Raw genomic sequence first — 26,842 nt, 5'->3', positions numbered from 1 at the left:
ACGAGTACGATTTTGCTAACATCTAACAATGGCTCTAACAAGTGGCTAAGCGAGACAAAAAAATGAAAATAAATAGTAGGCTATTGTTTTCCAAAACATGTCACAGTATTAAATAATGGTACTTTATCCATATCTAATGATGTATGCAAATTATAGCTGTTTATTCATTGCCATTAGTAAGATGAAAGATATTACCACCCTCAAGGAACATCTGTTTGCACAATTAAACACTATATAGGCAGTCGGTTTAACCGTTTCCCCATTCTCAGTATTTATGCTAAATTAGTATAACAGAGCATAGTTCCAGGGCTGCCAACACTCACGCATTGAGCGTGAGAGTCACGCAATTAACTCATATCTCACGCACCCACGCCACACATGCCTTTCCTCACGCTAAGTTTTCGTCCAAAATAAATGTATATAAATATAAAAATAAAGTAAAGTAACAGCAAACCGAGCGGTCTACGAAATGAGACGGTCTTCATGGCTTAGTTCAGTAAAGTTGGAGCGATATTGGGAGATTCTGATTTCACGGATCAATAACTCATGAACAAAACGTTATTCAGACACAAATGACGTCTCCTAAGTACCGTGGTAAGGCTGACAACGAACTACAATCACATTTTGATAAATAAAATAAAAAGCCAATACGCGCCGTCCTCCGAGCTGGACACGTTACATTGGTCTCTATCCGCAGCCGGAGTAGAAACGAGTGCTCACTGCTCAGAGACCGTCTGCAAAGTGCAACTCCGAAAAAAGAGAATACAATAATATTCAATCACTATTATACCGCTTATTACTACCAAACTCACTACACACATCAATAGTCTCCTGTGTGTCATACATACTACAGCAGAGTTTGGAAGAATATGCTTTTGAATAATTTTGGGGAATAGGCCTATTTATAATGTAAAATCTTCAATAAATATGGCATCATCTTAAATAACTTTACTATTATACAGTATATTTCTACCAAACTCACTATTTGCATTGTTGTTGTTAGCATCTGGTTAGCTTAACGGATATTAGAAGCTGTTTCTAAAACAAGGAAAGGGAGAGCTCTGTCCAGTCAGACTGAGAGAGATAACTACAGCTCAGTGAGGTAAGGGACTATCTGTTTAGAGAGTTAACTTTAGTCTAGTTATCTCAGTGGGTCTCAAACGGTTTGGTCACCATTTATGAGAATAAATGAAAAACAGTTATGAAATACTATATGACAGTAAAACAAGAATACAGTTTAAAAGGTGAGTGATTTGTAAAATATCCATAAAGAAAAAGAAAATCTGTTTACCATAAATTCATTTTGCTCTCAAAGTGCACCAGGTTGATGCATTTAACTTCAATGTTTAAAAAAAAAATCTTGCCGGCGAGCATGCCCCCGGACCCCCCTAGAGGAGGTGAGGACCCCCCCACTTATAAAATAGCACTTGATTGTAAGAGTTGCGGGTACACTGTGTATATGTCTGTGCGTATTCCACTGTAGCACCCGGTACATTAATGGGAAACCCTATAGTTTGTACATGGTCAATACATTTGTAACTCTGTACACATGAACGTTTATTTTTTCGGTTCACCAAAAAAAAATCTCACTCCAAGCTGAACTCAAATGTTGGCAGCCCTGATAGTTAATTTACTGTGTACAGAACTAGCTTGGCTTTTTCCAAATATGACAAAATCTGCATACCTCCACTCAAGATAGTACCACTCTAACAGAACGTCTGTTTGCACAAATACAAGACTATAGACTATAGCAGGCAGTTGGTTAGCTTAGCTTAGCTTAGCAAAGACTGACAACTGAACACCTAGCCTTGCTCCATCCAACAGTATAAAAAACAACAAAAGCCCACCTAACATGCCCTTTAAAGACTTTAAAAGTGCTAATCACATTTTTGTATAACTTTTAATCGGTTTCCCCATCCTCAGTATTTATGGAAAATTAGCATAACAGAGTAAAGTTCATGTTAGCATACTAGCATATACATACTGTGTACACAACTAGCTTGGCTTTTTCAAAATATGACAAAATCTGCTTATTACCAAAGTTGTTAGCTTGTATCCCCCATTAAAACGGCAAACTGTTTTTACATTTTGGTTTTGCACAGTTTCTAAACAAACGAAACTTCTGCATCCATAACTTTATATTTAATACACTATTTAATCAAGGTAGGGCCATGTCACTTAAATATATTTTAGTCCTGTATTTCACAGTACATTTTTTGGAGAGGACTTTTAATCAGATATAGTCTTATTTAAAATTGTAATTGTTTCTATTTAGGGTTTACACTAATCTTAATTTGAAGTTCTATGTAGCATTGAAAGGTCTTGAAAGTCTGCATGTGACACTCTGAAGCCTGCAGATGCACTTCACTGGAGCAGTTGATTTAAGCTGCTTTGCACAAGAACACATCAGTCAGATGTTTGTGTGAAGGTGGCTCCACTCATTTATTTTCTGCTTCTGTAGACCGCAAGTAAGCACAACGTTCCTTCCTCTCAGCAGAAGATGGTTCAATAGGCTTTACATGATTAATTCAGCTGCAAACAAGCTTATTTTATCCCAAATCATGTTGAGGCATTTTTATTAATCTGAGTAATTCTCCTCATAAAGTAATTCAGAGGAGAACCTACAAAGATGAGCGCATAAGGTGTACTACGTATCCAGTATTACTCAGTTCAGTAGTTGTAATGTGGCTAGGCATTACTTTTAATATCTAAAAAAAATCAAAAGTCAGATTGTTTCAATGTCAAAGAACAAAGTGAAAAGTGCATAGGGCTAGGTTTGGAAGCATTTCTGAAGCAGTAAGGGAATTATTGAGAAAGTAAAATGTCAGAGAGACAGGTCAGCCGTCATAGAGTCTTTGAAATATTGAAGAGAACAGTAAACGGTCACATTTTCAACAGAATTTAGTACAGTACTCAGCCCTGCAGATAAAACCTATTTAAAAGTTAAAGGAGGGCAGCAGGGTACAGAACTTCCTCCCTCAATAAAAATACATCAGTTTTATTTATAAGGAAAGTGCTAAGTTGTTACAGGATTTCTTATGATAAAGTGCTAAATAATATACGAGTCTAAACTAAAGGTGCCATCTACAACAATTTGAATCCCACTACAGTATATCTTTGTGAAACTAAATGTGATATCTTTAGACACTGTAGCCCTAATTTCACACATTGTCAGAGCCACAGTTTGTCAAAATTAACACAGTAACATGTTTTTTTCAGTAACATTCTATTAAATTGATTGTGTATACTGTGTAAAAAAAGATTATACACCATCTGCCTGTTTTTTTATTATAATGAAGTAGTTCAGCGTATATGAGCTACATGTTAAACTATGAGAATGGCAATGTTTTAGATTTTCTTTCTTTTTAACACAGCAAAACCAACAATGGATACATCCATCGAGCATCTTCTTTTGATCCTAAACCTTATGTATTCCTCTGTGCCAGTGTCATCCAAAAACTATTAAAAACATATCAGTGAGCCACACAGCTGCACAGGGTACATTTATTATTTACAATGAACATGATTACCAGAGTTTATTTTGAATCAATCGAACAAACACTGATCTGCCTGAAATACTCACTAAAATATACAATTTAATTATTAATCCGCTGCTGAAAATAGACCCGAAAGAATACTGTTTTTCTTCATGCTTGACTTAGATTGAATAAATTGAAAATAGGAAAAATATAAAATGCACAATAGAGATGTTATCATTAAGCTAGAAGCCTTAAAGAATATAACACTGTCATGAGCTTACTTTGGTACAAACTGAGCGCTGTTAGAACGGGCCTTTCCGATATCAAGAGCAACACAAGCTGGGCGCAGTGAACAAATAGATTGTATGGGTGAAGACAGCAAATTAGGTTTTGTTTTTATGGTTATGTCCCCGTCTAGCTTGCTGTACTACATACAGCTGGCATCTGATAGATGGCGCTTTAAAGGCCAGTGGCAAGCGAGGTCAAAGTCAAAATAATTTGAACCTTGATCATAGCGCTAAGCGAGCATTTCAAGCGGTGCGCAACGCCGAGGGTAGCGCCTCCACCTATGCGGCACCGCTATCTCCATAGAAACCCAACAGCAACGTCAGCGCAGAGCCGCTTTACCGCTGGTCATGTAAAGGCAGCTTCACTCTCAGAGCGGCAGCGAACCACTTTTTTTAATATAATTATCTGCAAATATGCAATTAAACTAACCAGCTATGTAGAGATAATAAACACATTTCTTCAAACAACAAACTATTTTAGTGCAACGCGTCAGATTGGATAAACGAGCGCACCTTTAGTTCATCTGTGTTGTGTTCTGTAACGTTTAAAAACCTCTAAAAAAGTAATCCGAAAAAAGGACCATCTTATTCTTTATGACCAGAGAATACTTCCTTTTCTGCCGTTGGCAAATCATGCTTTGTTTAAATACAGCACATCTGGAGGAAGATTTGCTAAGAGTTACCAGGGGGATTCTTTGTCAATGGTCCATTCAGTACTTATTCTCGCTGCATCAATAGCCTACAGTATACTGTAAATACAACTGAAACACGTGAAGGGGTCATAAAAGGCTTATCAAAATCAGTCATGTCTGACAGGGCTGTTGGTTAGGAGGATCTTTTCACTGTCCTCCTCTCTTGATGCATAAATGATGGCAGTTGTTCCCTGAATCGCCCAAATCCCTGGGTGGCTGTTTGTGTTCTTGGCAGTGGAGATTTTCTCGCTAAATTCAATAACCTCTCCTACGCACATTAATCAACCACAAACCATCTCTCTTTCTTTCTTTCTATTTCTGCTATTTCTGCTTTCGTTTCTCCCTCTGTAACTGCTGAAACACAATTTAGTCCACTTGAGCTTCAAAACTGACATCCAGCTCACTGTATGTGTGTGTATGTGTGTATTCTAACTTTGCATTTATTGCCTCCTATCCAGTGGCGGCTGGTGGAAAATATTTTTATGTGGGGCTGTTGATATAGTGAGTAAAAAAATTTTTTTTGGGAGAAATGACCCCTTAAATTGGGACTTCTGGTGATGTAATGGCCCCATAAAATCGTGGTTCTAGGGCCAGGAACAACCAGGCTGAGTCGGGCTGAGTATGCTAAACTAACTGCGGTCAAGCCAGCCTTCACTCGGGAAAACCTAATCAAGCCAGCCCTCACGTGATATTGCGGTGCGCGAATATCCTATGCATTACGGTAGAGTAAAAAAAAAATCATCCCTCTGTGTTTAGATGAGAATAAAACAAAAACTGTCCAGTATCAAAGACTCATTTCACTTCAGGGTGATAGCAGGACATCCCATCTAGTCACTCAGAAAAGATCAGGACATTCTGATGTAGAGTTTCAAAATAAAAGACCTTTGAAATCTCTATTGTATGAGCTATCATCCCTGTTTTTGGATGAGAATAAAACAAAGACTGTCCAGTATCATAGATCCATCTCACTCCAGGGTGATAGCAGGACATCCCATCTAGTCACTCAGAAAAGATCAGGACATTCTGATGTAGAGTTTCAAAATAAAAGACCTTTGAAATCTCTATTGTATGAGCTATCATCCCTGTGTTTAGATGAGAATAAAACAAAAACTGTCCAGTATCAAAGACTCATTTCACTTCAGGGTGATAGCAGGACATCCCATCTAGTCACTCAGAAAAGATCAGGACATTCTGATGTAGAGTTTCAAAATAAAAGACCTTTGAAATCTCTATTGTATGAGCTATCATCCCTGTTTTTGGATGAGAATAAAACAAAGACTGTCCAGTATCATAGATCCATCTCACTCCAGGGTGATAGCAGGACACCCCATGTCTTCACTCAGAAAAAATCAGGACATTCTGATGTACAGTTTCAAAATAAAATACCTTTGAAGTCTCTATTATATGAGCTATCATCCATGTCCCCAAAGGTCTTTTATTTTGAAACTGTACATCAGAATGTCCTGAATATATCTCTCTTTAGTTGTCTATGTTGACTGTTGTGTTGCAAGCTCCAACTGACTACCTCCTAACTGTACCGAGAGGTCCCATTCATTTTTATTTTTTTTTCTAATTGAAGCCGTGCCTTGTTGTTTTTTTTTCCTCTGCAACAATAACACATTGTATTATTCCTATTGGAAGAATATAGCAAGACGATAGGCTCCCTTTTGCACAACTAACAAATATGAATTTGAAAGGTTTCGGTAAATTCAACAGAAGGTCAGTGGGAATAAAAGCAAGCAGCAAAACAAGATAATTACCCATAAGAGGAAAGAAAAAGCCACACACACACACACACACACACACACACACACACACACACACACACACACACACACACACTACAGTGTCAGCTGTTTTTGTATTGCCATCAGATAGTGCCTTTAATTGTCTCTTTAAGTCAGCGCAGCATTATTTCACTCACATGTATAGGGCTCAATGAATGTGAATCAATGTTGATATATAACTAAGGTACATTGGANATAATTTCATACTTTCACATCTCAAACACATGCTCTTTCATTTACACTTTTCGCTTTAAATCTCACATTCTCTTCATCTTAATTTTCTGTTTAAACCACATGTCTTTTCTTATCTCTGTAGATTATAAATGGTGTGCTTATTTCTAATGTTAAACACAGGGGCCACAGGTGAACATAATCAGACAATTAGACACACCAGGGAAACTAACGACAGGAGAAAAAAACACAGGGAAAAGGACCAGACAATAAACAGGAGGAAAACATGACAGGGAAAACAGCAAAACACCCAAACCTAGACATAGAACGTGACAGAACCTAAACATACAAAACTACCAACGTGACATGAGCCTAGGAGTGTGACAATTTTTTTTTAACTCAATAGCATTTCAATAGCTCTGAATTTCTGACAAGCATCTGTGTTATTCTTAAATCAAATCCTTGAAATCCTATTTAAAATCTAAATATAATAATCAACTGCTAATGTTTCTGGTAAAGAAACACACTCATGTTATGGATTGAAAAACAACTAAAATCATGATACTGTCAAAGTGAATGATTTCCNATATGTACTATTCTATATATCCCATGTTACGGTTTGTGAAGGAAGCAGGACCCATATAGCCTTGAAATAAAGGAGTTTTTTCAGTTTATATCTGCATTTGGGTCCTGCTTCCTTCACAAACCGTAACATGGGATATATAGAATAGTACATATTTTGTAAACACAAGAGAAGTTAATGCGAGCAGCACAAGCTTTCCGGACGGCATGATAGTTTGTTTCAACAGCCTCTTGAGAATAAAACTTTCTCCTAAAAAGTTACGTACCCATAAAAAGACATGTTTCTATTCATAGAACTGTGTATGGATATGTCTAACAAACACAGGACTTTCAACACGTACAGTAGACCGCCATTTTTTTCCCATGTGAATCTACATTCACTTGTTTACATGTGTGCCTGTTACTAAAATAACTTTTAAGCCATACCATGATATCTGTTTCAAAGCCAAACCATGTCGTTTTGGACCATTTTGGTTTGTGCCAATCAACAACGTGATGCCAGTTGCTCTGTATGGATGAGGTGTGAATGGGTAAATGATGACTCGTAGAATGTAAGGCGCTTTAAGTGGTCGTAACAACTGGATAAAGCGCAATAATGTTTATTGTATTTTTGTAACTCTGGCACAACAATTTCCTTCAAGAATATAAAATTCTTATCTTATCTGATATAAATACAGTCCCTTTTCTGCATCCAAATTGTCATTTGTAAGTGAAAGAAAGTCTTGATTAATTAGTGCATAAGCTAACAATAAACCCATTGCTGGTTTTACAGGTTCCCATTACCCCCAACCCCTCACCCATCCTGCAACAACCATACAGAAAGAGAGGTATGAATAATGAAAAGTGGAAGACAGTGATAATACGAACAAAAAGGATAAAAGAAGGATAAAATTGATTAAAGTCAAATCAAACTTGAAGAAACCTCTGCTGATATTTTTGGGTTATGTAGTGGTTTCACAAGCGGCTTGCTACTGGTGATTAGTGTAGAAACATAGGCAGAACAAACACACAAGCCAAAAGGAGAGATAGTGTTATTTCTTGATTTAAAAAATGACCACAAGGAGAGATCTGTCCCAAACATGTTTTATTCTCATGTTATTCGTTACCCTAAAACCTCATGTGTTTTTGTCAATAAATGTTTTCCTGACTTTCTCACCGCAGCAAAGTGCACCTTCTTCTGGAAGGGAACGAACACCAAGCCTCTTTTATTGAAATTAAAATCACGTTCCTACACAAACTTGAACTGAAGGAATAAACTGTTCCAAGCTCAAATATATTTCTGTAAACATGCTTGTTGTGAAAAACTCCAGTCTTAAAAAAAATGCATTCCTCATCAAGAGATATCAAAATGTATCAAAGGAATAATTTGGAAGACAGATGGGAAAGCAAAGAGGAGAATGAATGTATTGATGTTGGGAATAATTCATAAGCAGAGGAGAATCAACTGGGACAAGAAAGAGAACATTGTCAGATATTAAATATGTGCAGTAATTCAAGAAAATACTTTATTGTACTCTACTTGGAGGCCATAATTGAGTGGAAAATATCTCATTGTCTTCGACAAAACATCAAGGTCATACAGTGAGAAAGACTAGAGAGTGAGTTAACAATGAGACAAAGAGAGGGCATGAGAGCATAGTGACACCTCTGCTGAAGAGTTAGTGTATGGCAGGTTGCATCAGTGAAGCTCACAGGGAGCTTGTGTGTGTATGAGAGAGAGAATCATAGGGATAATAAGAGACGTGCATCATTAGAAAGGATGTGTAGGTCAAGCAGAGACGGATAAAAATATTGAGAGAAGGTGGCGGCAGTTAAAAAGGAATTTGTGCTTGGGAATATTGAGCTAGAATTGCATTATCAGTGGCGGCTGCTATTTCAATTCTTTCTTTTATGAGGTTTGCTTCCTGGCCCCTCAAGGCTTTACTTGAAACTCTAATATTCTGTTATGTATCATCAAATACAAATGAATTAGAACTAATAAACACGTCAATATTGCAGGGTACAAGTTGGGTGAAAGAGGTTTTTAGGAAAGTATTTCCAATTTTCCAGAAGATTTTTGGATGTTCTTTTGTATGCGGCGTGAGTGTGCAGGTAACAAATTCATCTCTGTAATTGCCCTATAAATAGCAGCATGTCTAAAGAGATTTGTTGCTGCTGTATTAGGCAAAATATGAATGAGCGAACCGGCAGTTCCGCAGCGCATTAGTACATTATGAAACCTCAAAGTGTTCCGTGCAGCCCCTCAGCCTAATTTCAGCCGGCACGTTGGCCCATTTATGATTGCAGCAATAGTCTCAGAGATGGAATTGGAATACACATGATAACGTTGGGGAGCTGCGCGCTACAACCGCAGTCTGGTTCCATTAACTGAGGCTGTAATTGGAGATTCAACTTACACTTAACACGTTCTGTTGTTGCTTTTGTTTATAGATGCTCAGTTCCTAGATATCACTTGTGAGTCATACAGTGTTGTTGTTATCTTAACAACTGTACATGTTTTTTGTAATAAGGGAGAAACACTGAAATGGAAACCTAACATAGACATTATGGTAGCTATCACAATTCCAGTCATAGCTGCACTAATAAATATTACTTCAGGGCTCCATTGTAACTATTTCACTGTGCTATTCAGCTTTTTTAGGTGTACCTGCACCTAATTTGGTCCAACCCACTTTTGGTTCAGCACAGTATGAATAATGATACTCGGCAGTCCCCCCCTGCCTGCTCTTTAATCAATAGTAGCATTTCAATAAATGCAAAATCAGCTACTGACCACTTCAATTTTGGAAATGGATTGTTTCATAAAGTTCTATACCACTATGTACAAATGCATCACAGGCTGTGCATCACTTCGAACACATACATAGTTTCCAACAATACAAAAACATGCAAGAAGAAAGAGAAATACAGCTAAAATAGTGCAAGATAATGTTGCAAGTGACCAATGTGCAACAACTGCTTAGCACCATGGTTGTGTATAGCTAAACACTCTCTTTTAAAAAGGGGATGTAAAAAACAGTGGCTGATCGCTCCACTCCAGCAGGGGGACTAATGATAATGATCACCATGCACCCACAGATAATTATCCCCCATCATTCTTTCATCTTTTAGCTAATTGGTTAGTTTTACAACCCACAACTTCAGGGTTTTGATCTGTCACACTGTTCTCATCAACCTGATTCCTAGCCACAACAAGTAGCAGTTTTAAACTATAATATCATAAACCCACTGTGCACACAGCAGCAGGGAGATTAACAACATTAGAGATTTAGCAGGTAAACAAAATGGAAGTATTGAGCAGCTAAAGAGCCAAATTGTTCTTGTGAAGTTGGAGGAGACCAAACAAGAGCTAAAACAAGGGGGTGTATTGAACTTAGATTATGAACGAATCATGTTGTTACTACATGTCAGCTAAATGTGTAGAGCCAGTTGTTAGCTACCAAGTCAGGCACAAACATGTTTGCAAGCTCACAATAGAATGGTTCAGTGATGCCAACCTGAAAGCAAGGGGCTTCTTCGACAAAAAGCCAATTATTTTTCCATTGGGTCCCGGCATTTTGCAGAAAATAAGCTCTATGGCAAGAACACGATTATGATACTTAACATGCTTTGTTCAGCAGGATAACCTCCACACCACTGCAAGGTTTTTGAAGCGTAAATGCAATCACGAGAAGTAAATTGCTAACATTATCATGGTCTCGTTGCTACGCATCACAATCGATAAGCTAAAGGCAGAGTAGTGTTTGCGTGATGACATTTAGTAGTTTATTAGGTTGTTAGAAACCAATATTTGACTAATAGAAGCTGCGGAAATTCACAATTTATTTTATTTGTAGATGGAAACGTGAACTTATTTCAGGCTACAACCCAAAAACCCTTAACGTTAACTTTAAGACAAGGTAACTGGAAGTGGTAAAAATCCTGCACCGCTTTATACATATTCCTCTCCTCCCACTGAAGGGGGGGGGGGTATTTCTTTATGATAGTATCGTTCGTGCCGGTGCACTCCGGCAGGACTATAGCACATCGAGATTACGATTAAACAAATGTATTTCACTTGGGAATACACATATAACTATGGAGAACCAGATATGTGTAAATTACTGTTCGTGGTAATTTGAAAACAAATACCGGTGGTGTCGGACACACCGAACACGCACACACAGAGCGGAGCTGAGCACAAACACACAAACACATCATGCGCCCCAGTGACAGGACATCTCCTTCATAAAACGAGGGGGAATACTCTGGTAGTTCGATGTGTGTATAGGTGTGTGTGGTTAAACGCAGCCTCGATCTCTATTCAGCTGTTCTAATGAAGGGAAACGCAGTGAAGTAAACAGTAAAAGGCACAGCTCTTTGCAGCTGGTGCTGCTCTTCTCAGATTCTGCTGAGTTACACGTTACTGCCTCCAGTGCCCTGTACGACGAAGCCAGTTCAACAGACCCTGGATATGTTTGATTTACCCGGCTTAACTAACCCTAATACACGCGATGTCGCAAAGCGGTCCTACGAAGCTGGTTATCAACTCAGTAAATCAACCAGGGTTTCTCTGTCCGGCTGAGAGCGCGTTCACCTGAAAGGGACGGGGTTAGCAACATTTGACCAATCACAAACATGGAGACGCGTGCTGACAGCGCAGCGTCATACTTCATGAATGAATAGTGTAAATAGCAAATCCTGCTTCGTAGTACAGGCCACTGGTGCCGCAGAGATTTCATAAAGTGAAGGAGGTTTTCCTTCTATAAAACAGCTGTGGGCAACAGATACTGTGAGTCACGGACAGGAATCCCTCAATTTAAATAAAACGAGGCCACGCTTTATTAACTCGTACGCACGCTTTATTAACTTGTGCGCACGCTTTATTAACTCGTGCGATCGAGAAAGTAAAACGTGGCCACGTTTTATTAATTTTTCTCTCAATGAACCCTCCAGGGCTCCGTAGAGAACAATGCAAATTCTCTTTGAATTAATTAAAGGGTTTGTTCTTTTTTCTTTTCAATAAATGAGGGATTCATTGAGGACATAAAAATAAGGAGGAGGAGATGGAGAGAGAAAAAGAGGGAGGAGGGGTGAGGATAAGGAAGAGAGACCAAGTGGTGAAGGAGGAGAAAGAATGTGTAGAGAAGAGTATGGGGTGTTAAAACGAGAGGGGAATATATGGACAGTGAGATTGTAGGAGAGAAAAACAAGTGAGAAGGAAGCAGATAGCGTTAAGTTGTTAAAAAAATAACTGGGGCAACGAGGAAGGCCTTAGGAAAGACAGAATGAGAAAGTGCGTATGAGAGATGACGGGTCGAGAATGAGAAGGTGTGAGAGGAAGACCTTAATGTGGTATATCCCAGTTCCCATGGTAACATTTGACTAATCCGTCCCCCCCTTTTTTCTGCAACATATACTGACACATCTTTCTGCTACTCCCATTTTCATACCCAGTGGGATAACAACCCATGCTGCAGCATTCTAAAAACACATGCATGTTTTACATATATAGTACAGTGTGTGGTAGATGCTGATGATCTCTGCATATTTTATACATTTTGCAGAGCCTCACTCTGGGGTTAGCAAATGTGATGGGAGGGAAAGAGAGAGTGAGAGAGAAGATGACACAAGTTTATTCAATGATTTACATTTGACATACTTTCACCTCCCTTACAATTGCCAGAGAATGTCCTGACTCCTTAGTATAGTAAATCATAGAGGACTGTGCAGCAGATTTGCGACTTTGGTACTCCTAGACTTTCTGTTAAAGAAATACTTTTGTGATAGACATGTATAGTGCACCAATTTTTCACTGGCATTGAAGCTATCACCGTTACTTTAAAGGATGCTAAAAAAAACTGGAATAATTTACACATGGTGTATTTTATTGTTGAGCAAATAACTGCTGTTCTCTCCGAAGCTTGAGCAAACAACACCCAATTTTATTGTTAGTTTATCAAAAAAAGACACATTAAAGATTCTGAATTAGATTTTCAGAGCAGTAATATAGTAGCAAACAACTACTCACTATGTAAAGATATAGTGGATTAATTTCTAGTGAATGAAACGCCCACCATTTCTGTGTGTTGTATTCTGAGATTTTCTTTCTGAGTTTTGTTAATAGCCAGGATCGCTGCGTGTGCATGTTAGCGCATGTGAGTCCTTGTGTTTGGCTAGCTTTTAGCTCCCGCTCTGCACTCCGCTTAAACAGCATTTTTTGCTGATAGGGCTGATAGCTCTGTTACAGAAAGGTTGGCTATACCCTTTGGTTTCCTCTTTTGTTACCACTGCTTGCTCCATTAGCACATTTGTTATTGTCTGCAATGTTTTGGCTATAAGCATAGTTAGCCGCTATCTGCTAGCTGCCAGCACAGGAAACGCCATGTTCAGATGAAGTTTATTTGATAAAAGCGTTGGTGTTGAACGTGGGGGGGACTGCAATAGCGGAGATGGAGACAAAACAGGTGCGATGGGTATAAGGTATTCTTCAGCTATGAAAATGGGATGGTAAAGCTTCTATACAGAACCCAGTAAAACCATTGGATAAAAGGCTGACAGCTCTCTTCCNGTGTGCCTTGGTAGCGGAGATGGAGACAAAACAGGTGCGATGGGTATAAGGTATTCTTCAGCTATGAAAATGGGATGGTAAAGCTTCTATACAGAACCCAGTAAAACCATTGGATAAAAGGCTGACAGCTCTCTTCCTACTTTAACTTTTTGCTTAAAGTCGCACATCTTCTCCCTATTATTCATGCTTAATTCCCCAAATGTTTTCAGCCATCTTGGCTTCATTAGAGTAATGTTTTCCATTTTCTTTTAAGATACAATTAATTTCAAGTTTGATAATTTGTCACATCTGTAGTGTGACATTTTTCAAGTAAGGAATTACAACTTTATATCATGAAAAAGTTAGTGTACATAAATCCTGATAAAAGTGTTGAATGGAGGGTTTACTGTGAAGTCAGAATCATGATGATGACAAGTTTACGGGATTGGTATGCAGCCACAGCAAAATAATTGCTGATCAAGCCTAGGAATAGACAGAAGTCAATAATATTTATACAAGCCGATGAACAAAGCTTCGTAAATCTTTACGACATAGTGGTATTCAGTTGTTTGTCTAATCAAACAGACATGTAGAGTCAATAGTGTCCTATAAACACAGAAACACACTGCATGCAATAATTGTCTGGCTCTATGAAGGTGCAAGAAGCACCATGGTATATCTTCCTGCGAACAACTCACTTTCACACACATCCTGAACAAATGATGGCAGAGCGTATTAAATATGTCACATATGTTTAAAGCTCAAGGCACCCCTTAAACAATATAATAACTGATGAGACGCAGATCTGTACGTATTTCAAAACTTGTGGGGGGTTGGGAAAATCCCATCAAAGTCTTACACTGTTTAATGATATCCCATTTCAATTAATTCAACGCATTTTAATCATGTGCCCACTCACTCGCCCAAGTCTAAGGTCAAGTCTAAGAGATGAAAATTACCGAAAATTGGTTTGCTCTAATTTAAAAAGTAATATAACATTTTAATTACCTATTTGGTGGCTAGCCAACAATGTCTCAGAGAATTGTTGATTAATGTTCTTTCGATTTGAAAATCTGGCTATAACCCTAAGAGTCAATGTATACCCTGTATTCCTTACCACTCTTACCACAATCAGCTAATTACATTTGACTAAATCATAATTTTACAAAAAGTGAATTTATCATGGGTTTGACATTTTATCAAAGCTTAGCTTAGCAGGAGACGATAAAGGTTAGCTTAGCAAGCAGATGGTTAGCTTACCTTGAAGCTGGAGCACAGCTGTCTTGGCTCCGTCTAAAGGTAACACAATCCATCTACCAGCACCTCTAAAAGCTCTCAAATAAACATGTGGTAAGCTAGGCTTCCTTTTTTCTGGAGTTCAGTGCAAACAAAAAGGACTGTAAGAAAAGTTCACGTATGCTATCTTCATGGTTTGATGCTGACCATTAAAGCAGAGGTTGTCAGTGCGGTTTAAACAGAGTTAGAGGGTCCTGATTTATCACCTCTGCGGGGCCACAGTGTCAGAGCGGAGCAGATGTAATCGCAGAGATTCGGTCAGGGAGGCCGGATGGTTAATGGAGTGGTAGTGATTAGATTAACGGAGGCTGCTGGGCAATGTAGAGTTTCTAACCGAGTTGGTTGGACGCTTTTGTTCATTAGCTGTGTGTTCATGTCTTAAGGTAGTCTGTACAGCGTTTCCAAGCCCGTCAGGCTCTATCACTTTTATGGATGCTTCACGCCCATGCATTCATTGCCTCATAAATCACAAACGCACATGTATGCACCTTTATGGATGAACAACAAGGTGTTCATTCTAGCAGAGTTATGTTGCAGTAATGTGGATGCCTCATGACATCAATTGAAGGTAATTGCAGCAGATAAACAGTGTTTACATGCCAATAAACAGACATAGGCACACTTATAAGTGGATGTGTTGTATACATAGAGCCTGCATGTGTTCTCTATATTTCTGCTTAATATAGAGAGCACTCATATTGCAGTGTTTTGCAGCAGGTTATTTCCCGTTACACATCAGCTGCATCATCTGATATGCAATATCTGTCCCGATAAAAGATACATGTCCTGTGTCTGCAATCACTGACTATTTTAAAAATGATTACATAGTATAACTCAGGGCAAGGAGTGGAAGATTAAAACTAAACCAGACAGGGTTGGAAAAACAGCAGCCAACAGGGTGAATTCAATACAGATAAATAGGATTTAATCACATCTCTATTCTTGAGAGAGTAGAGTGGGTGCACTGCTAGAAGAGTTAGCAGATGATTAGTGTTGGGTAGAAAGGGTTATTATGTGAGGTAAAAACAAAGCACAACAAAATAAGATAAGACATGAAAACTGTGTATGAAGTGGATTTGGGAAATGGATGATAAAGTGGTTGAATACTACAAATATTTAATGAAGAATGCTATGAAAATAGTGAGCATGGTCAAAAACAGTTAGGGATTTTTCGTGCTTTTCTAGGGCTGTGTAGACTTTTAAAACAGGAATTTCTCGGAGTTGCTGTCAATAACTGTTTCCCCATAAGGTCCCACAAGGCTCAGTTTCATTCAAATAGTTTTTGAAAAACCTTGTCCATGAGATAGAGCAGTGTTTCAACCACATAGTATGACTTGGATCAATTCAACTCAATTTAGGTCTTCTTTGCTTTTCCCTGTTTTTCACAGCAGACTTACACTGTGGGCGAGTAAAGCTTGAAAACAGGAGAATGTCTGAGTTATTTCATTTGGTACCAAACAGATAAATGTATGCACCTAGTTGTATTAAGGCTTTGTGTACGCCGTAGTTTGCTAGCTGCCAATTTTTTAAATATGCAAAGAGTAACTTTTTTTTAAATTTTTTTTTTAAATGCAGTTATCTACGGTAGTTTAATATATTAAAAAAAACTGGGACTGAAAACAGCCCTGGGCTCTGACCCAGCCCGCCAACCAACACGGGGTCTAGCGCTATTTGTTTAAGTACCTATGACGGGTGCCTGCGTGCACTCATACGGTTGTTGCTGGTTATGCAGTGTGATTTAACGATGTATACATTGCACATTTCATCACTTCTTGAAACTCTTTCAGCATTTAAGGGCAAAAAGAAATCTGCAGCCTCTGAGATGTGCCTCGCCACAGAGGGCAGTGTCTTATACGCACAGCTGGCCATATCCTCATTAGATCTGTGCATGGGCTTTGGTACATTGAAAACTAAAATGAAAATGTACACCCCCTTGCACTAGTCATGGAACTGCAAGTGTCTGCAGCAGCAGTGTACAATGTCCTAATCCTAACTCATAATACTTTTGAATATATCATTACTTGGCGAATAAGTACCAAATGTTTGCATTAGCGCTGTGTGCTCTGAGTGTGAAACTCAAAGGATGATGTTAAATTAATGGAAAAATAAATGTATTAATACGTGCCAGCCGCCCTGGACTACTGGCAGTTCTTTGATCATCCAAAACACAGAGATGGCTAGTACGCACTGCCCTTGACGATGGGAGGTTGACAATCCTTTCTAACCACTCCGGTCTCTGCAGTATCTAAAAAAGATACCAGGCCCCTATTCACAACTGTTTCTGATTGAAAACTAAAACAGTCGCACCAAGCTGAGTAGAGTTGTGCCCTACCATGCAACAAAAAAAACATGGCTCAAGTATTTTCAGAGCTGTGATGAGATGACTCGCAGCCAAATGCCTTATTTAGTGTAAAGAATACAGAACTCTGGATGGACTCTGCAACTGACTACTGATAAGACTCAAAAAACCCATTTGACCACTTAAAAAAGAACCTGGAACTCCAAAGGTATTTCACAGCTGAAGGCCTCCCAAGGACTCGCAAGTCATTACTGGTAATGTTGCAAATAACTATCAGGGAAGAAGAAGACATGGCAGGTCAAGGGAAAGTATTTAAGTCGTAACCTTTAAAAGTCAACTGCAGGAAAGCTCTGGCTCTTTATAAATTCATTAATCAGAATTATCTGAAAATGGAAACCTTTATTTACACATCACGTGTATGTGTTATTGGAGTGTCTATGTGAATGTGCCTAAATGTGTATTGTGAAGTCTCAGTGAGACACTGCTGGAGTTATCTAGGTCAGAGTGGATGAATTTTTAATTGTAATGTATCGAGCTTCAGTAACAAAGGCACATAAAAAGCTGAAGAAAGCAGCTAATCTTATCAGATCAAAACCAGCGCAGCAGCACTTCTTTGGTTTTTCTTGTTACAAGTGGGATTTATACAAATAATTAAAAATCAACCTCAAGGCTACAAATGTACACTGTCAGTTACTAATCCAACAGGCACACAAATGCAGCTACACACAACTTTAACTTGCTGAAGCTTCTGTTACATGCTAGGCATAGGAAGGGAGTTAAGATTCATGTTCATAGTCTTAGACACTGGGTAAAAACATTTCCATAGGCTGTGTGAGATAATGCATTTTTAGCTTTTACCTCCCAAAACAGCAACTGTGAACACCCTGCCCCACGCCCTCCCTTTTCAATGAAGCATCAGACAAATTGTTTGTAGCTGTAGGGGATGCACCACTTGAGCTTCAGATTAAAAAATGATTGAAAGTTGCAAGCCCCTGGTAGATGCAGATGCTATCATAAAGCTGCAGTGGAACCCAGAGCAACAGAAAGTGATCTTCACTTCAATGCTAACGGCAGAATGCTAACATGTTATGCAGATTTGTTTTTCATGCGTTCCACTACGAATTTCCAGCAACAACCTTTTAAGGCAGCAAAACTACTTATACATTACATTACGTGACATTGCATTTAGCTGACGCTTTTATCCAAAGCGACTTACAATAAGTGCATTCGACCAAGAAGATACAAACAGAATCATATAAGTACATCAGGTTTCATAGAGCCAAACCATTTTAAGTGCATCTGAACTGGCTTTAGATAAGCCAGTCCTTTGTTACTATATAAGTGCTTTGTTAGTATATGAGTGCTTATTTAGTATATGAGTGCTTAGTTAGTATATAATATTAGTTAGTATATAAGGGTTTTCCTTTTTCTTTTTTTCTTTTTTAATTGCTCGAAGTGGAGTCGAAAGAGATAAGTTTTCAGTCTGCGCCGGAAGATGTGTAGGCTTTCTGCTGTCCTGATGTCAATGGGGAGCTCATTCCACCATTTTGGAGCCAGGGTAGCAAACCGACGTGTTTTTGCTGATGGGAACTTGGGTCCCCCTGGCAGTGCGGGTGCAGCGAGCTGTTTGGCTGATGCAGAGCGTAGTGCATGTGATGGGGTGTACAGTTTAACCATGTCCTGGATGTAGGAAGGGCCAGATCCATTTGCAGCATGGTACGCAAGTGCCATTGTCTTGAAGTGGATTCTAGCAGTTACCGGAAGCCAGTGAAGGGAGCGGAGGAGCAGTGTGGTGTGGGAGAATTTAGGAAGGTTGAAGACCAGACGAGCAGCTGCATTCTGGATGAGCTGCAGAGGTCGGATGGCACATGCAGGTAGACCAGCCAGGAGGGAGTTGCAGTAGTCTAGGCGTGAGATGACGAGAGCCTGGACCAGAACCTGCGTCGCTTTCTGGGTCAGCTGGGGACGTATCCTCCTGATGTTGTAAAGAGTGTATCTGCAGCAGCGGGTTGTAGCAGCGATGTTTGCAGTGAAGGACAGTTTGTTATCTAGGGTCACACCCAGATTCCTTGCAGTCTGAGTCGGGGAAACAACAGAGGTGCCGATGTTGATTGTTAGGTCAAGAGTGGGACAATCTTTTTCCGGAAGGAAAAGCAGTTCAGTCTTGTCAAGGTTGAGCTTGAGGTGATGAGCAGACATCCACTGAGAGATGTCTGCTAGACAAGCAGAGATGCGTGCGACGACCTGGGTTTCAGAACGGGGAAAAGACCGAATGAATTGAGTGTCGTCAGCGTAGCAATGATATGAAAAACCATGCGAGCTAATGACAGATCAGAGCCAGTTTGTGCATGTGTTGGATGGTACGCAAATAACGTAACAAAAGTTCAAATAAGGGAGATTTTACTGACACAAACAGCATTCCCTCTAGTGCAACTTCAGAGTTTTGGATCCACCCATTTGGGTCCTATAAATTGGAAGCAAACCAACCAAACCAACCAGGGAAAATATAAGATAATAGAAAATAAGATGTACTTTATTAATCCCAATTTAGGAATTATTTTCTACTAGAATTTTTTTTAGTGGCAACTCAATGACAATTTATTATGAGATAACTGCCCTTAACACAAGCACATACAACAGTAACTGGGGAAATGTCCAATTCCTAGTCCACAAGAATTTTCCAACTATAAAAAAAGTCTTTCTATTGCGACTTAATAGTCAAAAGTAATAAGCCTAATGTCAATCAAAAAGTCAATACATTAAAAACAATGCATGGCAAAAAGAAGAAAGAACATCAAGTAAGGAATCAAACTTCCCGGTTCTGTCTCCAAACAGACAAATCTCTTCCAATCAATTTCCTCTTACTTTGTTTCCCAGGCCAAGCCCCCTTACACCTGTGGAGAACAGCACACCTGATTAGTGGGAGGAGCCACATTTAGCAGGACAGAGAGTGACACTGCATCAGGGAATATAAACCAAATATCTTCAGGTCAAAGATCTACCCCATCTCCATCTGTGGACTTTATACTACGTCTTCTAGAAGCATCTATTAATGCTTTGATAATAGATTGAATCTGAAATCCTATATTGATGTCATTATTTAGCATGTCTACAGGATATTCCATAATTAACTCCGTTCATCTCATGTTATGAAAAATATTTCTCCCTCAGTCAAATCATACTGGCCCCTGTCTGAATCTGCAGCCTGTTATTGTCTCATTATACCACATTGTGAATGGAATTATAGTAAATATTTACGGCCCGTCCACACGGTGGCGTGCGTTGAGGCTTCAACGCTTCTGCCCATTCACTTTGCATGGGGTGACGTCACGCTTTGCCTAACTGCATTCTGGTTCTGTCGCTTCGCTTTGCTCGCGTTGCTCGCTTCAAAAGTTGAGCAATGTTCAACTTTTGAAGCTTCGACGGAAGCGTCAGCCAATCAAATCATATGCCAGTACAAGCTCTAGCCAATGAAACCGTGTGCTTGTGTGTCCGGGGCGGGAGATTCATGTGATTGGTTGTTGGTCGAGTTTCAAATACGCCCACCGGCAAGCTTCAACGCACGCCGCCGTGTGAACGATGCAATACTGTAAGTTGTCATAAACACTGTTATGCCAATCAGACAGAGTTGATCAAATACAGCGGTTTATCAAACCATTGGACAGAGGATGTCACTGTACCACCTGTCATCATTAATGGACGTCGCTTTAAAATGACCACTCCGAGGAGAGGATTTCCAATGTTTCCAAATGCCTGTTGCTTCACCTATCTCTCCTCGGTTCCCTCTCCTCGACTCGCATCTCCTGTGGGCAAGACTAAGACGCCAGGAACCGAGGAGGCGCAAACTGGGAAATGAGAAAGGGCTTGTGTTTTCGATTAAATTGAAATGGGAAGATGTGCATTTATTGTCCTCGGATTCTTTGAACACAGTCTGTGAACCGCTACTGGTAGCTCGCGATTGAAGTGTTGGAGAGTGGAGACCCCTGAGTTAAAGACAATATAGAAAAACTAAATAAAACCTAAAAAAAAAAGCAAATGTCAGCCAATAAAGACAAAAAAGGCAATGATTAAGTCGGCTGAATCTTAATTGTTTCATACAGAACCTCACACTGTATATGTTTGTATTTACATCGGTCTGCTCGTCACAAACACAATGGCTTCATACTAATGAAATATCAGCATGAATTGACCTCCATGTCCCTCTTCCTCTGCAGTCCTTGCTGCTGATCCGTACGGAGATGGTGGTGACCCAGAAGAAGCTGGGCGACTTCTGCGAGGCTCTGAAGCAGTACCTGAAGAACGTCTCCACTCAGAGAGACTGCTTTCAGTAAGTCTCAACACATTTCACAAGTGCAGAGTGCAGCACCATAACCATTATCACTGTAAATATTTAATGTGGTCCATTTTCAGTGTCAGGACCTTACTGTTTTTCACTTTATTTCATGCTACCTCAAATATTCCCCTCACTGGTCATGCATTGAGTCAGTATTATTTGGTTACACACACACACACATACCTTTCAGTGAACCTTTGAGTTGACTTTTCTTCATTATCCTTTCAAAGTTAAAAACATCTGTAATTCCCCATGCTGTCTTCCCAATCCGTTTGATATTGCACCGGTATTATAGCCTGATATACATACTGTGCTTTTTACAAAACTCCTGTGCCTCCTACTCTGAGCCTCAGGATGCTGTGCAACAGTCTAATATCCAAAGAGATTTCTCTAAATCCCAGACTCAATATGCGACATGCATAGTCAGAGTCATAGTCTGCATATGCCCTTAGCATTACCTCAAGGTTCTGGCTCTACTGCATTTCTTTTATTGCGTTGTGGGGTCTGTACTTTGGGATATAGCATTTGCAAGAGGGTCAGAAACAGAGGTATAAGGCACATAATGCAGTGCATCCAGATGATCTGATAATTTTAAGACATTAAAGAGAAACAAATCTTTTTCATATCTCATTGCTATATGACATTGATTCATAGTTGATGTAATTTGGGTTTCTCTAACAAGGTTGAACAAAACATAATTTTCAAAGTCAATCCCAATCCTTGCCATTAGTTTTAAATTAAGTCTTGTAGAAAACCCAAAATAAATGATTCATGCAGTGATCACTCTGGGGCTGCACGAAAGAAATAACTTATTGCGAATTGTACTCCAATTTTGATCTGGGAATGATCAATTCTTCAATACTATTCTCATATTAGTTAAATGTATATTTAAATTATCATGGTTTGATTTCAAGAGTCCCTAGTATGCTTTTTGGCTATTGCCTTTCCTATTGTATGTTTTATAGGAATGTGTGCATGTAGGTCTTCCCCCCCCCTGGCCTGAAATGCTAACCAATCAGAGCAGACTCGGGCTCTGGTTTCAGACAGAGGGTGAGAAAAGGTGCTGCAGCACAGGCAGTGTGAGAAAAATAAAGAGCTTTTTGAACATTAAAGCATGGAGACATGTCACAGTGGAGACACTAAATATGAACCTGAAAATCTGCAGAATAGGGTCTCTTTAAATCTTTAGAAAACCATGTGTAGGTTGTGACAGTACCACAATAGTTATAATAATAATGCTATATCCAAAAAGTTTCAATAATTTACAATTGTTCAGCCTTAGTTCAGTCCCTTCAATCAAAGTCAAGACTGGTGCAGCCCATTAGAATTTGGAATAAAAAGTCAAATGACACACCTATAGCACGGTCAGTCTCCTGACTGCTTCCTGTCATATCTGGGACAATAAGCAATCTGCAATAAGGTCAGTTATAAAAGTGAAAAAATAACTTCAGGCTCAGACATGATATCTGGGCTATTGTGTCTGGTAAGTCAAAGCGAAAGTGTGTGGAAATCATCCTGGAGAGCTTTAATACTCCATCAGCACCATGAAGTCTGGTAGCAGACAGCAACACAGTAGATGTTTCTTTGCAACAAATCCTCAACTAAAACTTGCTGAAAATACATTTATTTTCAAACTAGACGAACAACATCTACACAGGAATGCTTACAAAACAACACAACCGTCCAAGACTTCATTCCAATCCATTTGTGTTCAATCACAACTCCAATTTACCATGACAATGCTTGGGAAGTTTTCCAAGGAAGAGAAAAGCTTTATCCACATAAACTCAAGGCTGATTGTGCTGCCAAAGGTGTTTCTTCTTATAACGTTGACTGATGTGGGATGAAAACATGCAATGGCTTTCAGATGGCTGAAAGCTATATCGAGGCAGCACCACTTTTAACGAGTTAACGTTTAACTTTAGTGAATGTACAATGTCAGTCGTTCCACACACTTATCATCATAATGTGTCTAATGCTGAGGTTTACAATCAATTTTCAGCAATATTATACTTTGTGTCAGTTAGCATGCTGACACCCAATGAACCTGGTTAACCATGCCAAATATCAGATAGAATTTAGAATTTAAGAATGTTAACGTTAAGAGAGGAAAGTGTTCAATTATGTAGGCCTACTTCAGAACAAATAGATTCCGGTACTTTACTTGGGCATTTTATTTTCTTGCCACTTTATAGCCTACTTCCACTCAAGATTTACTGTTATTCCATTTTTTGGAATGGAATGAAGCTATCTCTATGCAATATAACATTCATAGGGTATATTATTATGAACTGAGTAATTTTACCTTTGAAGAAACTACATACTTTGACTTATATAATGCAGGACTATACCTGACAAGAGTACTTTGACAGTGTGGTGTTAGCTAGTGTTAGCTAGGTGTTAGCTGCTAGCGTCACTGTAGAATCTTGGTCTTGTTTTCTTACTTTTCTTGTTTAATTTTGGTGAACACAGTTGAAACATGGGAAATTACTTTTGATAGGTTGAACTCATGTAATAATTGATTATAAATTGATTGCTAATTTGCTAAAATACGAATGAAAACCAAGTTTGCTCAGTAGCCTATGTGGAGAGTTTGAGCGAACAGCTGAATTTGGATACTATATGTCATCATCATTATCTGCGTAATCCATCCTTTATCAACACTTTTTTTACTGTTCTGCAAACTTTCAAGTATTTTCAAGGTCTGGTTCCTTACTGATAAAAGGTTATGCTTCGTCACACATACTTCACCCTTGGCTCTAGGGGGAACAGAGAGCATTTAATGATTCGGCTGAGGTTGAAAAATAGCACACTCGGGTGGAGGGGGCCTTCAGAATAAACACTGCCGTTAATCTGGTGTGCTGTTTGTTTTTACCATTCGCTTTTTCACTCGCTTGCTTGTACATGTGTTACTCTTACCTTTATCAGTTAATGTGGTGGCAGCACAATGCTTAAAGGTAGCTGAAGTGAATAATTCATGAGGAAGAGGAAGCCTGCTCATTAACCTTGAATAGACGTTCCCTCCTGTGTGCTGTTTCCTTCTTTCTCTCTTGTGTTTCAGAGCATATCTTTTCTTTCTCTCTTCTCATTTGCTCATTTAATCTTTCACATACTAAGTGTAATATATGCAGCTTATGTTGTCTCTGCCTCCCCTTGCTCATTATCTTTACGGGTGAGTGTGTGATTACATTCAGGAACACCTCAATCTACTATCATGTCCCCCATGCAGAGCTCAACTCAAGTCATTTCTTTTAAAGGCAGCTGAGGTACCAGAGAGCAGCAGTCTGACCCCCCAGTGCCCTCCTCAGGTTCAGGGAAGAACTGCCTATGCTCTCCTCAGACCAAAAGATCCAATCCAGTCGTTAGATGCAAACAAATACACAGAAAGGCAAAGAAGCAGTATCATACAGTCAGTAATGTCCCTCCCTACAGCTATTTAAAAAACAAATTGAACTGTTTTTCCACCTGGTCCTAGGTCTGCCCCCATGTAAACTATGCTCTCAGTTCAAAAAAGAATAATTATACTATAGAGATCTATTTAACTGGAGATTTATGGCTTAAAGTACAAAAAAACTAATTTCTAGAAAACCGCCTTTAAAGTTATATAATGTGAAATTCTGTACACTTTGCAAGACACTACAGGTGAATAGGGTAAAAAGGGTTTACTGTGCTTTTCTTTTGTGAATTAAAGATATATCTACACACGTAGATAGACACATTTAGCAAATAAAAAAACTAAATGTGCATTTTCTACGTTAAAAGATGGAAAAAAGGCCAAAATATAAAAATTGATGAGTTCATGAAAAACACCCTTTGCCTGGCCTTAACCACTTGGCCTGTAGGAGTCAAGGCTGGAGATCTGCACAAATCAGTGTTGTAGTCAAGTCACCAATTCAAGAGTCCAAGTCACTCTCGAGTCCCCACTTTTCGAGTCCAAGTCACCTAGGGAGAGTCGGAGTCAAGTCCGAGTCACCCAAGGAGAGTCCGAGTCATCATTACCTGTGTTCGAGTCCGAGTCACAAGTCTTCATGTATTAATCTTCGTGGATATATGTGTTTAAATGTATAGCTGCTCCTCTACATTGCTTTTATCCTGTCATGTTATACTAATCTGTCTATTGAACTGCTGTGAAGCGAGTTTGGCTACAACTCTTGTATAAAAGGTGCTATACAAATATAAAGCTCATTAATATTACTATTATTACTATTATTATTAACTATATTTAAAATGAGTTACCTTTTAGAGAAGTGATTATATTTGTACGCCAATATTTTCCTATGGTAAAGTTTTCGTTTTGCACTTTTATTTTGATAGTAATAAGATCGGGACTCTTATTTTGAAGGAACTTTTACCGGAAGTCAATGGACAACAGAGCAGTGTAAACACACATGTATAATGACAGATAGATGACAATACATTAACATATACTAAATAGTTACATTGGGTTTTTAGCACCTGGCTGATAAGGGCACAAGCTCTTACGTTGGTAATGATTGTATACAAGCAAGGGTATGCAATAAACAGATACCATCAGTTGGAGAGTCTGACCATCATTCAGCCGGGGATGCCACAATTACTATAGTGAATGTTTACATTATATCAATAGAGATTAAGCCCCAGAAAGCACATGGCTACTTACCATGCAAAATNTTTGATAGTAATAAGATCGGGACTCTTATTTTGAAGGAACTTTTACCGGAAGTCAATGGACAACAGAGCAGTGTAAACACACATGTATAGAGAGGCGAAGTCCCGCCCATCTACTTCCGACCCATGGGACCTTATTTCGGAAAAAATGTGTGTCCTGGATCCTCTATCCTGAGGTCTGGATTTGAGTCCTGAGTCCTGGACTTCGAGTCGTGGTTGAACCTGTCACTGTGGTCCTGCCTGACTCTCATCATACTACTTCCCTGATGGCTCCCATCGGATTGTTGACATCCTCGTGGATTCATCTTCTTATTATAGATACATGCATTTCCAAACATTTGGACTACCTATGTTGTAAATGTATTATCTCTTCGATTTACACACGGCATCTATTGCACGTCTGTCCGTCCTGGGAGAGGGATCCCTCCTCTGTTGCTCTCCCTGAGGTTTCTCCCATGTTCCCCTTTAAACTGTGGGTTTCTCTCTGGAAGTTTTTACTTTAACTGATGTTTTGCTTATGTTGTTATAGCATTGCTGCTGTTCATCTTGTAAACTGTTTAATGAAATACTGTAAGGGAAACAAGTGCTGGACTTGAATGGCTCAGGACATCTAAACATGTTATTTGAACAAAGACCATTAAATTGGCATTTGCACGCACGCACACACACACACACACACACACACACACACACACACACACACACACACACACACACACACACACACACACACACACACA

General features: G+C 39.2%; 1 protein-coding gene across 1 annotated transcript in view; it reads left to right on the top strand.

Annotated features, from left to right (window-relative positions):
• LOC104946194 (N-terminal EF-hand calcium-binding protein 2-like) overlaps positions 1-26,842 on the top strand; it is a 43,957-nt gene that overhangs the window by 5,228 nt on the left and 11,887 nt on the right. The window contains exon 2 of the mRNA XM_010771973.1: positions 21,337-21,449. Within this exon, the coding sequence (XP_010770275.1) occupies positions 21,361-21,449 (89 nt within the window). The 5' untranslated portion in view covers positions 21,337-21,360. The remainder of the gene's footprint in view (positions 1-21,336; positions 21,450-26,842) is intronic.

Source organism: Notothenia coriiceps, unplaced genomic scaffold (assembly GCF_000735185.1).
Source record: "Notothenia coriiceps isolate Sejong01 unplaced genomic scaffold, NC01 NC01_scaffold00010736, whole genome shotgun sequence".
Lineage (NCBI taxonomy): Eukaryota > Metazoa > Chordata > Actinopteri > Perciformes > Nototheniidae > Notothenia > Notothenia coriiceps.
Note: the sequence above shows the minus strand (reverse complement) of the source record. Positions and strands in the feature narration are given on the sequence as shown.